The sequence below is a fragment of the Sander vitreus genome, chromosome 4 (genome assembly GCF_031162955.1).
Source record: "Sander vitreus isolate 19-12246 chromosome 4, sanVit1, whole genome shotgun sequence".
Taxonomy (NCBI): domain Eukaryota; kingdom Metazoa; phylum Chordata; class Actinopteri; order Perciformes; family Percidae; genus Sander; species Sander vitreus.
Genome location: NC_135858.1, coordinates 4,667,783 through 4,680,991, shown reverse-complemented (window position 1 = coordinate 4,680,991; position 13,209 = coordinate 4,667,783). Strand labels below are relative to the sequence as shown.

The following is a 13,209-nucleotide window of genomic DNA, read 5'->3' as shown; positions in this document are numbered from 1 at the left end:
GCTATTAATGGAGTTCATAGATTAAGGTACCTATTACTTTGGGGAATACAGTCACAGTTGAAGATAATTCTCTGTCCTTGGTGGAGATCTGCTCTGAAAAACTGGTGACTTCAGTCAAAGATCCTGTAACAAAGAAAGTTCAACTTAAGGTTTTTCTCAGGTACTTTAATTGATTACTTACATATTGATTACAATAAACCCTGTTCTCTGTAAACATACCTGTTGGACCTGCGATAGAGTTGTCAGGTATAATGGGCAGCTTTGAGGCAGTAGTTAGTGGGTCATGGACGTTTGATTTGTCTTCACTTCCATCACCCATCTTTTCATTCATATCTGTAGAATCCAGTTTGACATCCATTGTGGCATCCACTTAAATCACCTGCTTCAGTTTCTTAAGAAAATGAAAGACAACCAACCAGGACTATTAGGAAGGACAGGAGAAACTAGAACTGTTAATGTAATTTCTCTAACTCAAAACTATCATTTAAATTCACTATAACATTAACTGTAATGCTTTAATTTGACATATGTTCTCTTCCTAAATTGACTTACTTAATTATAATTTACTTAATGTAAAAAGAAACCTCGTCATTCTCTATGGAGACCACAGATTCAGAGTCAGATCTGTAGCTGAGGTTTCAGCTGTTCATGATGAGTGGGCATCTTGGAAATTGCAGAGAAGTTAATCTATTATTAATCACCATTTTGGAAACATTTATAATGTAGATGAAAGGCAGCACGGGGAGATTCTGACAGCTATATGATAATGTGAGATCTTGATTTTGCTATGCATTAATAATTTATGTCTTCAAGTAATATACCTTACGTGACATCTTGACAGTTTTATTTTTATTTTCAGATAAAACAGAGGAACACATCCACTTCGGCTCTCTTCAGTTGAAGAATTTTATCCACATTTTAAACTATTTGTTGTAGTTTAACAATTTTTTTTTTTTAAATATATACAGTAATCAGTTATAGGGGGTTCAAAGAATGTAAATAAGGAGTAATGTAGTGTATCAAACTGAACGAGTCAAATCAAACTTACTTACATTTAAGAAACTTTAATTCAGTCCATCTGATAATGGAATCAATATAGCCACAGCCATTCGGATTTGACACTGTGCTTCTAAATAAAGTAAATATTAAAGATACATTAGATGTGATTTATTACTGGCATGTAGCCTACAGGAATACACAAAGCCTACTGTGTTTATCTGTCATTAATCTTCACTGTATGACAATCATTTTGTAAGAAACATATTGTACTTACTTTTCATGACATATTTTAGAAGTAGGCGACCCAGCATGCAGCAGACACATCCTTCAGTGACCTGAAGGTGTAACTGCATCACACAGGCTCTCTCGCTCTCTCTCTCTCTCTCTCTCTCGCTCGCTCTCTCGCTCTCTCTCTCTCGCTCTCTCTCGCACTCTCTCTCTTTCTCTCTCTCTCTCTCTCTCTCTCGCTCTCTCGCTCGCTCTCTCTCGCTCTCTCTTTCTCTCTCTCTCTCTCTCTCTCTCGCTCTCTCTCTCTCTCTCTCTCTCTCGCTCTCGCTCTCTCTCTCTCGCTCTCTCTCTCTCTCTCTCTCTCTCTCTCTCTCTCTCTCGCCTGCCCTCTCTCGCCTCTCTCTCTCTCTCTCTCGCTCTCTCTCGCCTCTCTCTCTCGCTCTCTCTCTCTCTCGCTCTCTCCCTCGCCTCTCGCTCTCTCTCCCTGCTCTCCGCTCTCTCGCTCTCTCTTTCTCTCTCTCTCTCTCTCTCTCTCGCTCTCTCTCTCTCTCTCTCTCTCTCTCTCTCTCTCTCTCTCTCTCTCTCTCTCTCTCTCTCTCTCTCTCTCTCTCTCTCTCTCTCTCTCTCTCTCTCTCGCTCTCTCTCTCTCTCTCGCTCTCTCTCTCTCTCTCGCTCTCTCTAGCTCAAACATTACATTAGAGTGTAATAAATAATAACGTGTAATAAGTAAGAGAACAAATACATGGACAAGCTTTGAATAAGTCAATCACATTTTCAGAGATAAACAAAGCTATTGATGATGTCATTCCCTGGACCGGGACCTGGCCAGCAGAGGAGAAACTCCAACTGGTTTATCTGTGTTTTAAGCCCCCGTCTGCCTGGAAGGTACTAGGATTAGGCAATGGTTATGGTTATGGTTAGGGTTAGGGAAGGAGAGAGGGAGGTGATGGCGCAGTGGATATGACACACCCCTTTGGTGTCAACCAATGTGTCCCTGAGCAAGACACTTAACCCCTAGTTGCTCCAGAGTTGTGCAACCTCTGACGTATATAGCAATTGTAAGTCGCTTTGGATAAAAAGCATCAGCTACAGTAAATGACATGTAATGTTAAACACCATCAAATGGAGGTATTGCAGCACCAAAACCTATCTACCAATCACGAGCACCATTCTTAAATACTGTTAAACAATCACCAGGTATTAGGGACAACTTCATTGTCAAGTAACATATATAGTTTAATCATTTTATAATACTTTTGAATGCACCGATTGTTGATAGTCCTAACTTTATCTCTTCCTGAGTTGACCCCAGGTTTAAAGAGTGGAACACATTTGGAATTCAGAAGATAAATCATGTCTATAATGGCAGTACTATGAAATCATTTAAACAACTTCAGGAATAATATGGGCTTCCTAAAATACACTTTTTCAGAATCTTACAAATTCTAAAAAAAGCAAGGGTGTGGACCAGAGCAGATTGAGGTACTCATTCACGACCTCTGCCTGCTAAAGAGGAAAGACATTTGCTACATTTACCATGAACTGTTAATATCATTACTCTCAGCAGCAGGCATTCTTGGAACAGGACCTTAAAACTGCAATTACTCACTAATGGAAAACAATCATAAAGAATATGTAACAATTACAAATCCCAGGAAATTCAGTTAAAGATTTTACATAAATTACAAAGTACTCTGTATTATTAGGGGCACACATGACGTAGACTGTTCAGATGTACAATATGTAAGGTGTAAGCAGCATGTAGGCACCTATGTGTATTTAATGTGAAGTATTATCCATAATACATTGTCCTATTGAGCTTAGTCCCCTACAATGTATCTATGCGCTACCTCACCTGAATTGCATTGATTACGCACAATATTCCTCTCTAACGTGCGCTCACTGCCCAACAAACTGGAGGAATTACAACTGCTGTTGGTGAGAAACAGGGACTTTTCTTCATCTGCTGTTTTTTGCTTCACGGAGACGTGGCTCTGTGGATTAATACCAGACTCTGCGCTGCAGCTGGCAGGCTTCCAGCTTTTCAGAGCGTACAGAGACACGGATCTCTTTCATCATAAACTGTAAGCCTTTTTATTCACCCCGTGAGTTTGCATCATTCATTCTGGTCGGTGTTTACATCTCACCGCAGGCCAACGTGCAGGACGCACAGCGCATGCTCGCCGACCAAATACTGTGTGTGGAGCGGACCAACCCAGACTCCCTAGTTATTGTCCTTGGTGACTTTAATAAAGGGAACCGCACTCATGAACTCCCTAAATATAGACAGCATATTAAATGCCTGACCAGAGAGGAGAACATTCTGGATCACTGTTACACCACAGTCAGGGATGCTTATCACGCCGTCCCCCGTGCTGCACTTGGACACTCTGACCACGTCATGGTCCACCTGATCCCCGCCTACAGGCAGGAACTAAAGCTCTACAAACCTGTAGTGAGGACATCAAGGAAGTGGACCAGTGAGGCTGTGGAGGATCTCCAGTCGTGTTTGGATTCTACAGACTGGGATGTGTTCAGGACTGCTACCAACAGTCTGCATGAGTACACAGAGGCTGTGACGTCATACATCAGCTTCGGTGAGGACTGCTGTGTTCCATCAAGCACCAGGGTGAGTTACAACAATGACAAACCCTGGTTCACAGCCAAACTCAGAAGGTTAAGGCTGGCTAAGGAAGACGCGTTCAGGAGTGGGGACAAAGACAGATTTAAAGAGTCGAAGTACAAGTTTAGCAAGGCAGTGAAGGAGGCTAAACGACGGTACTCTGAGAAGCTCCAATGCCAGTTCTCAGCTAACGACTCTGCGACTGTCTAGAAAGGACCTAAGCACATCACCACCTATAAGCCTAAAACGCCCCACTCCTCCTTCAATGACCGACACCTAGCCAACGACCTGAACGAGTTCTACTGTCGATTTGAAAGACAAAAGGACAGTCCTGACACCATCCCCCACGACACCTCCCTACAGCTACAGCCACTGTGCATCACCTCCACCTCCCCCACCTCAACAGGGTCCTGGGCCCCCTCACCAATGCCCTCCTTAAAGGTCAGTGACGACTGTCTCCATCCACGAGAGGGACGTCAACAGACTCTTTAGGAGACAGAACCCCAGGAAAGCTGCTGGACCGGATGCTGTCTCTCCATCAAGCTTGAAGCATTGCGCTGATCAGCTGTCTCCAGTGTTCACAGACATTTTTAACACCTCACTGGAGACATGTCATGTGCCAGCCTGTTTCAAGACCTCAACCATTATCCCTGTCCCCAAGAAGCCAAGGACCACAGGACTTAATGACTTCAGACCCGTCGCCCTGACCTCTGTGGTTATGAAGTCCTTTGAGCGCCTTGTGCTTTCACACCTCAAAGCCATCACGACCCCTCCTGGACCCCCTGCAGTTTGCCTATAGAGCCAATAGGTCTGTAGACGATGCAGTCAATTTGGCCCTCCATTATATCCTCCGGCACCTGGACTCTGCAGGAACCTACGCCAGGATCCTGTTTGTGGACTTCAGCTCTGCCTTTAACACCATCATCCCAGCTCTGCTCCAGGAGAAACTCTCCCAGCTTGGTGTGCCTGACTCCACTTGCAGGTGGATCACTGACTTCCTGTCTGACAGGAAGCAGCATGTGAAGCTGGGGAAACACATCTCCGACTCACAGACCATCAGCACCGGATCGCCCCAGGGTTGCGTTCTTTCTCCTCTGCTCTTCTACCTGTACACCAACAGCTGCACCTCCAGTCACCAGTCCGTCAAGCTTCTGAAGTTTGCGGACGACACCTCCCTCATCGGACTCATCTCTGATGGAGATGAGTCCACCTACAGGTGGGAGGCTGACCACCTGGTGACCTGGTGCAATCAAAACAATCTAGAGCTCAACGCTCTAAAGACAGTAGAGATGGTTGTGGACTTCAGGAAGAACCCAGCCCCACCTGCCCCCATCACCCTCTGTGGCTCCACAATTGACACTGTGGAGTCTTTCCGCTTCCTGGGAACTAGCATCTCCCAGGACCTCAAGGGGGAGCTGAACATCAGCTCCCTCGTCAAGAAAGCACAACAGAGGATGTACTTCCTGCGGCAGCTGAAGAAATTCAACCTGCCAAAGACAATGATGGGGCACTTCTACACAGCCTTCATTGAGTCCATCCTCACATCCTCCATCACCATCTGGTACGCTGCTAGTACTGCCAAGGACAAGGGCAGACTGCAGCGTGTCATTCGGTCTGCAGAGAAGGTGATTGGCTGCAATCTGCCGCTGCTCCAGGACTGGTACGCCACCAGGACTCTGAAGTGTGCTGGAAAGATTGTGGCTGACCCCTCCCACCCCGGACACAAACTCTTTGAGACACTCCCCTCTGGCAGGAGGCTGAGGTCCATCAGGACCAAAACCTCACGTCACATGAACAGCTTTTTCCCCTCCGCCACTAGCCTTATTAACAAGGCCCGGAAACCACCCTGACTATCTCCACCCCTGGCTCTTCATGCCACTGTTTTCTCCACTGTAATGCTCTTTGCTCTTTATTTATTTTTTTATTTCTATCTTTATTTTTAATTTAATTTAATACATACTGTGTACATATACTTATACTTATATTGTTTATACCTATACTTATATTGTCTAATATTCCATCTAGAAAATGTGTGATGTGCACCAACAACACCAAAACAAATTCCTTGTATGTGTTAAAAAACGTACTTGGCAATAAAACCCTTTCTGATTCTGATTCTAATTATGTTACTCGGCATGCTAATCAATCTGTAAGCGTTGGCTAACCATCTGCTTTGAATTGGCATGATAATGTCTTTTTTTTCCGTCTGTTAGTCTGTTTGTATTGTTTGTCTGGTTAGCCACTGTCTGAGTCTAGTATCTATGTTATGTACCATTTGTTTTAAGAGTGTGTAACCTGTATGAATTGAAAATGTAATTGATTGAAAGAAAGAGAACAAATATACACACCCACTACTTGTAGACAGCCATCTGGGTAAATTGATCCTACATCTCCGGTGCAGAACCATCTCTGACCTTTTTCATCCACAAAAAAGTCCTGATCTTTGCTTTCATTCCTGTAGTTATTAAATGTGGTTACATTAGGACTTTGCGGGTGTAGCCACCTGAGAGAAAATGGCAAATTAAGTAGTAAAATGAAATATAATTATCCTGCAATCAAAAATAAAAAATCTCATTCTGCACTGTATACAGCATGTAGCAACAAGTTTTTCAGCCATACCTTTAGCCCAGTCCCAGAGTCTGATCTCACAGCAAAAAAAGGGGAGCTCCAACACGACCAGTGCTGTTGTTCACAACTGTACAGTATTAATAATACACAATATCTTAATAACAAATGTATTGTTTCTCATATTTACACTCTCTTCCTGCTCAACATTTTAAACCTCATCTTACCCTCTGAGATGGTGCCTGCTCCACAGGTTTCAGTCAGATGGATTTAACCAACACGCTTCGGGCACAGTGCCCGGCGGAGGCAACAGCGGACTTCCCTCACGAGGCCACGGCACTTTCCAAAGCCCAGGTGAGCACAAAGCTTAAGAATATTCGTGGCAAATATTCGGTCCGTGGACACAGGACGTCGAAGTGGCCAAGTACGGGTGGTAATGCTATTTTATGAGCTGTGCCAGGAGATCTGGGGTGGGTCGCCCGCTACACTCTCTATCGCCTCAAGCCTCGAGACGGGTGACCTGGTGGAGTTGAGTTCCGAGTCCTCAACAACGACAGAGGAGATGCCTGCATCCCCAAAGTCACCAGAGTCCCTCGACTGTCTCCCTCCTGCAGTTTTAAAGCAGCGCCGGGATTTGCTCCAGGTATGCTCATGATTTCAAGCTTAGCTAGCTAGCTATCTATATGTTACAGTGCCGTGTCGTTGTGGGTATTAGGACGGATGCATGTTTATGTATGTGTGTTGCTTCAGTATGTAATTTACAACATAATGTTGTCCTTAACTTGTGCTAATGCTCTGCTCTGCTTAATTCTAGGCCAAGCTGGACATCCACCGAGGGGATCGATTAAAGAGGAAAGCACAGGCTGACCCAGCAGAGGAGGACCTTAAAATCAAGAAGAGGATGTTGGAGTTAACGGAGGAGTCGGCAAGAAGCCACGCCGAAAACATGGCGCAAATAAACACCAACATTGCTAATATAACTAGCACAATATAGGATGGCTTTTTCCTGATGAGGGAATTGCTTAAGTCTTTCGGCACACAGCTACACCCAATCAACCTGGACAATACACACCTACACCTACACGCTGCCCAGAGAATGAACGGTATTCATTCAGAAGAGCACTACTGCAAGACCATTTGGACTGACCTTTGTTGTATTTTTTTTGCACATTTTAAAAACTGTACTTTTTAATAAAAGAAAGATTTCTGGAAGTGATTGCAGTCATTTGTTTATTTTCACTAGACACACATTATTCACAACACTTCTCAAAATGACAATTAGTACACTATTCTGCCTTAATCAGGTTATGACCTACTGGAGTTTAGAAAAGAGCAGCAGGTAGGAACTGATGACATTTTTGTGGAAAGACATAAAATGTTTCTCACTGTATCTGGTATATTGAAGTAGAATGAATGAATATATATATATATATATATATATATATATATATATGTAATGTGGAGTCAATTATCAACAATTTGTATTTTGTAGCGACAGTTAAGTGTGACTTAGTTTTGTATTTTTTTTCATTACAAGCATAGACTGTATATAAAAATGGACCAACAGATCCCGTTGCTGTGGACGGAGACCAGTGAAGGCCTTTAGAAGCACTTTTCCGGTGAGCGCTGAGCGTTACTGCGCAGTGATCACCCGACGTTAGCATTCCATTGACTGCCATTCATTTTGATGTCACTTTGACAGCGAATAACTTTACATCTGAAGCGTTTAAAGACTCTATTTGTCCGTTGTTTATTTCTAAAGAAACACGACAATGTATAAAAGGCTCCATTACCTTGTATCTCACGTTATGGCTCCGTAGTATACGTTTTTGTAAAAATAGGCTAACGATTATGTCATAATCATGCGACTTACTGTCGCATAGTAGAGGAATTACCGTTTAGTACAGGACAAGCTCGTAGGCAGTTTGGACTTACATTAGCTGTTTAAGTTGAATTACTAATGTTAACTAGCATTTTAGTTAGCAATAATTAGCCTGTGTCCATGTTATCTCTTTACATATACCTACGCTCTCCTTCTCTGCAAGATTGGGAATGATTGAGATTTCTCTTGGCACAACTACCAGAAGACTTACAACTTTCAGACAGGTTGCTTACGTCACATTTACGTCATTTCTCTCAGTTGGAGGCTGCCAGTAACGCTCAGGCTCACCGGAAAAATGCTTCTAATGGCCTTCACTGGTCTCCGTCCAGAGCAACGGGATCTGTTGGTCCATTCTTATATACAGTCTATGACACACGTCTCAATGCTTCGATTTACATGTAGGGACCCTCATTATGCTACCGTTAAAGTGTGGGGCTATTTTGAGCCTTGTTAGTACATATATTAGTACATACGTTATTAACCACCAGGTTCATTTTGCGTTATAAGACCAAAAGCTTACTTATATTTAAGTAGCAAGATGAAACTTTAGTCTTTTGTTAAGGGTCAAGGTACTTTGTGAGTACTCTTCTCACTCTCTTTCCTTCCCCCTCGTTACAGTCTGTGATGTAGTTGTTGCGTTGTAGTGGTGGCTGCAAGTCGTTATCACATTGTATTGTTCCCGACACAGAATGACCAGCCACAGTCTCCTTACTGTCCTCACAAAAGTTATGGAGAACAAAGCAAGCGTAAATTACATGGGGCAGGTCCTGCAAATTGATATCCATAGGCCTTCTCAGTGCAGCAAATCTGGCTTTAAGGCGACCAAAAGCACACTCGATAACCATGTATGCCCTACACAAACATAAAGTTTTGTTCTTGTGGTGTGGAGCCACCACTGGAATATTCCTTCATCAAGTAAGGCAGCAGAGGGTAGGCTGAGTCACCAAGAAAGAAAATGGGTATGTCCTCCTCATCGTCCACAATCTGCTTTTTCAGAGCAGGGATCTTGCCAGTCTTAAAGTATGAGTTGAGCTTTGAATTAGCAAAAACTTGAGCATCATGTACACTCCCAGGCCACTTTATCACGACGTCCATGAATTTGAACTTGTAGTCACAGACAGCCTGTACATTAAGGGAATGCTTGCCTTTCCTGTTGATGTAGTCCATGGAGTTGGTAGATGGCTGCTTTATTTCAATGTGGGTACCGTCGACCGCTCCCAAACACTGTGGCATGCCATGAGCACAATGGAAGCCCAAAACCAAATCCTCAGCCTTGGGCTCCGTAAAAGGCAGCTGTACGTATTTTGGACCAAGATGGATAGCGATTGCTTTGCAGGTCTGCCTGACAACGACGGACACAGCCTGTCACGACACACCAAAGGCGTTAGCAGTCTTTCGTAGCCGTCCTTCGTTGCTCAAGTAGTAGAGCGTCAACGCAACCCTTTTCACCGTCTCAATTGGTGCACGCATGACTGTTGTTTGCCCATCGATGTATGGCCGGAGTTCTTCGCTCAGGGTGAGGAGAGATGTTCTGGACATGCGGAAGTTCTCCCTCCATTCTTCATCCACAATGACGCCATTGACGACGTTGTCCCACCAACTGCTGGTTCTACCTGGTATAACCCAAAATCTTCTCCTGGTTGCCCTCCTAGTAGCCCTTTGCAGTGGATTTAAAATGATGTGGCGTATGCGGTCGTCCATAAGCCTTTTTTGCTCAGCGTGGTGGCACAGGAGCATAATATTTTGCCCTAGTAACCCTAATAGGGTCAATATCTTCTCCAGCAGAAACACAAGCATGTAGTCCGCCATTGTTGTTATGAGGAGGGGTAAGAGGTCGAAGGGTATAAGGTTGAGGGGGTGTGGCGAGGACATCATCGATACAATAAAAAGCTGGCTTTGCCGTACAAACGAAGCCAAAAGGGAGCCATTTTCGAATTTTTTAACCCTGGAACCCGGTTTCAAAAAAGTGCTTTTTCAGGCAGTGCGTTTACTGGATTTGTGTGGACGAGGGGCCCAAACGATGCTAAAAATGTCCATTTGCACAAAAAAACGTCTCCGTGTGGACGGCCCCTTAAAGGGCACTGAAGGGGACATGGTGATTCCTTCCGCATTGCAGAGTGATGTGTCATAGCTAGGGCTGTAGTACTTGAGTCCGGACTCAAGACGCTTTCTGTTATCTCTGACTTGTCTTGGACTCGTTGGTATTTGGACTCGGACTTGTCTTGGACTATATGCTTTTGTTCTAAAGTAACTTCCTCCTTCAAAACAAAACCATTGATGAAGCACGCTCATCAGAAAACAGGTATTAGTTTAATTCAAAATCCATCTAGAACAGGCATCGAGATTAGTCGCCTGGTAAACACCTAGCTGCATCACATACCTCAATCATCAGGTATCTATCATTTTCATTTTGTCCACAGACATAATGTCAGCGAGCACTTTGTACTATGAATTCTTCAGGACAAGTAATATGTTCAAGAAAGGGAACGTTTATATTTTAAGTAAATAATATGGCCTAATTTCATCCTATAGTGTGTTACTCTTTTTTGATTATTACAAATAATAAAGCAAAATGATCATCTTAAAATAGAAGATATACTGTCTCTCACATCATATAAATTATAAACGGGTAAGTAAGTGGTCTTAAAGAGGATTATTTTTTTCTGCCTCTGTATTGACTGTCTCTCATGTGGACTCGGTCTTGACTTGGACTTGAACCTTAGGTGATGACAATAATGACTCTTTTGGGTCTGCCTGTAGAGCCACTGGTGTACATCACCACTGCCAGATCAGATGGCTGAGGCTTCACAATGGCCCTCTCCACTGCAACACAAACAGTTATTGTCTTATACAGACAGTATGTGTGAAGCTTTTCACCCCCGAATTTAACAAAGAAGCACAACCAAGGTGAGTCAGAGAGATATACACTGTTACTCAGGCAGCGCGCCCAGCTCTCGTACGGACTGCATGCTGTGGGTGGACAGTTCTGCTGGGCAGCCTTCTGTGCTAATTTCCCCTTGGTCCATGTAGATCACGTGCTTCAGTTTTGGAAGATGTGAAAGCACAGACAGAGAGGACAAAGCTGCTATTACAACAGGATGCCTAATCACATGATTTCCTTTTTAAGAATAAGAACAAATTCTAGATCTGGAACTACTGTAAGATCCACATATAAGGTAAAATAAGTTATTCATCTAAAAAGGCTGTTTACGATGTTATTATATTCATAGAAATTATTTTGCTAAACTTTACATTCTTTAACTTTAATTTGATTCTGGGGAAATTCAACGATTTAATTTAAATCTATACACTGAGTCCATTTAAAACCTCTATTTTCCCAGCTTTTTTCCTAACCTTGTTGCACTTACTGTTAATTTAAAGATGGCTTAATAAGCATAATTTGTTGAAATGAACTGCCATAATGACATATATATATATATATATATATATTTACATATATACTGTATAAATATATATATATATTTATACATATACATATATACTGTATGTATATACTGTGTGTGTGTGTGTGTGTGTATATATATATATATATATACTGTATATACTGTATATATACACACTATACTATACAAAACTGTAATATACTTAAATGGGAAGTTATGCCTGAAACATGCCTGGGCAGTGATCATCCACTCTGCTCTGGTTTCACAAAAGATTGCAATACTGCTTTTGGGCCCCAGAGCTGCCAAACTCACTGACTACAGAGTCCACGTCATTGTAAGAGAGCCATCTATACTCCCCCAGGATCAGCTAGCAGTGAAAGAGTCAACATCAGACGTCTTTGTCTCACATGCATCCCTCACTAAAAAGTATAGTAATGGGAATCCTTACCTTTTTAAATACTTTACCGCTGGGTTGAATCTCATTCTCTTTACTCAGTATATCTCTGGTGCCGAGACAATGTGCTTCTCAAAATTTCTTAAAAGTACAAGCACTTGTTCACCTTTATAGAAAAAAATCTAAATGTATTTCATTTCAAATGTTTATCTGCAGGACAAGATGTCTGGAGACGGGGATGTTGGAACTATCTTTTTACTGTGAGGCGGTGCTGTAAATGTTGTGTGTGTGTGTGTGTGTGTGTGTGTGTGTGTGTGTGTGTGGGGGGGGGGGTTCTTGATGGTAAGATGGCTAAGGTTGAGGGTGGAGCATATGTCATCAAGATGTCTGTAAACAAGTGACAAGTAAAGCAGCATTTTGTACACAGTATGCAACTATTGTTATAGTGGAATGTGGATAAATCAGAAAGCTATAGTATTTTGTTTGCAAGTACCATAGCTTACTGAAACATACCATTAGCTTAGTAACAGCTAGCTGTTGAATAATCCTTTAACATGCTTAAATGTTATGTTTTTAGCTAGAGGCACTTTGGTTGTGTTTTATAGGACAGATTAGTAAGGTTAGCTATGTAACGTTATTAGCATGCTAAGACACTTAGCTTACTACAGCTTCTTGATTTATCCACATTCCACTATAATACAAGCTGAATACTGTCAAAATGCTTAACTTAGGCTACAGAAATATAGTTAGCTTAAAACTAACATTTGGATAATTGACTTGGTAACTAAATGCTTGCTGCACATAACATGAGGCATGTTGTTATACGTTCCATTATGGTGCTAGTCTCATACGAATTTGCAGTTGTGAAACACAATGCACAAATGAATGCAGAGTGGTTAGTATCTGTAAATGTGTATATGTGTCAGTGCCTCTAATTACAGGTGTGAGGCTGTAAAATCTCCAAATGTATACAGTAAAATTGTTTGATTTTCAGTATGGGGGTAGTCAGAGATGTCCTCAACTCAGCTGAACTCTGCAGCGCAGTGGCGATAGGTCTGGCAATGCGAGACTAGAGTTTAGCTGAATGTGAGCAATGTTATTTCCGTGTAAAAGC

The 13,209-nt window shown here is 42.5% G+C and overlaps 1 protein-coding gene and 1 long non-coding RNA gene across 2 annotated transcripts; both read left to right on the top strand.

The window, feature by feature from the left end:
- Positions 1-1,736: 1,736 nt before the first annotated feature.
- Positions 1,737-7,627, top strand: LOC144516479 (uncharacterized). Its single transcript, XM_078247810.1, has 2 exons — positions 1,737-7,058; positions 7,230-7,627. The coding sequence occupies exon 1, from the start codon at positions 5,140-5,142 to the stop codon at positions 5,698-5,700; it is 561 nt and encodes a 186-aa protein (XP_078103936.1). The 5' UTR covers positions 1,737-5,139; the 3' UTR covers positions 5,701-7,058; positions 7,230-7,627.
- A 3,765-nt stretch (positions 7,628-11,392) lies between these two features.
- LOC144516171 (uncharacterized) lies at positions 11,393-12,383 on the top strand. The gene is made up of 3 exons (XR_013501813.1): positions 11,393-11,473; positions 11,973-12,127; positions 12,312-12,383. It is a non-coding gene; the product is annotated as an uncharacterized LOC144516171 (long non-coding RNA).
- The last annotated feature ends 826 nt before the right edge of the window (positions 12,384-13,209 follow it).

Bases quoted from the DNA above. Each gene is read 5' to 3' on its own strand.
- LOC144516479 (XM_078247810.1), top strand. From the start codon at position 5,140: ATGGTTGTGGACTTCAGGAAGAACCCAGCCCCACCTGCCCCCATCACC.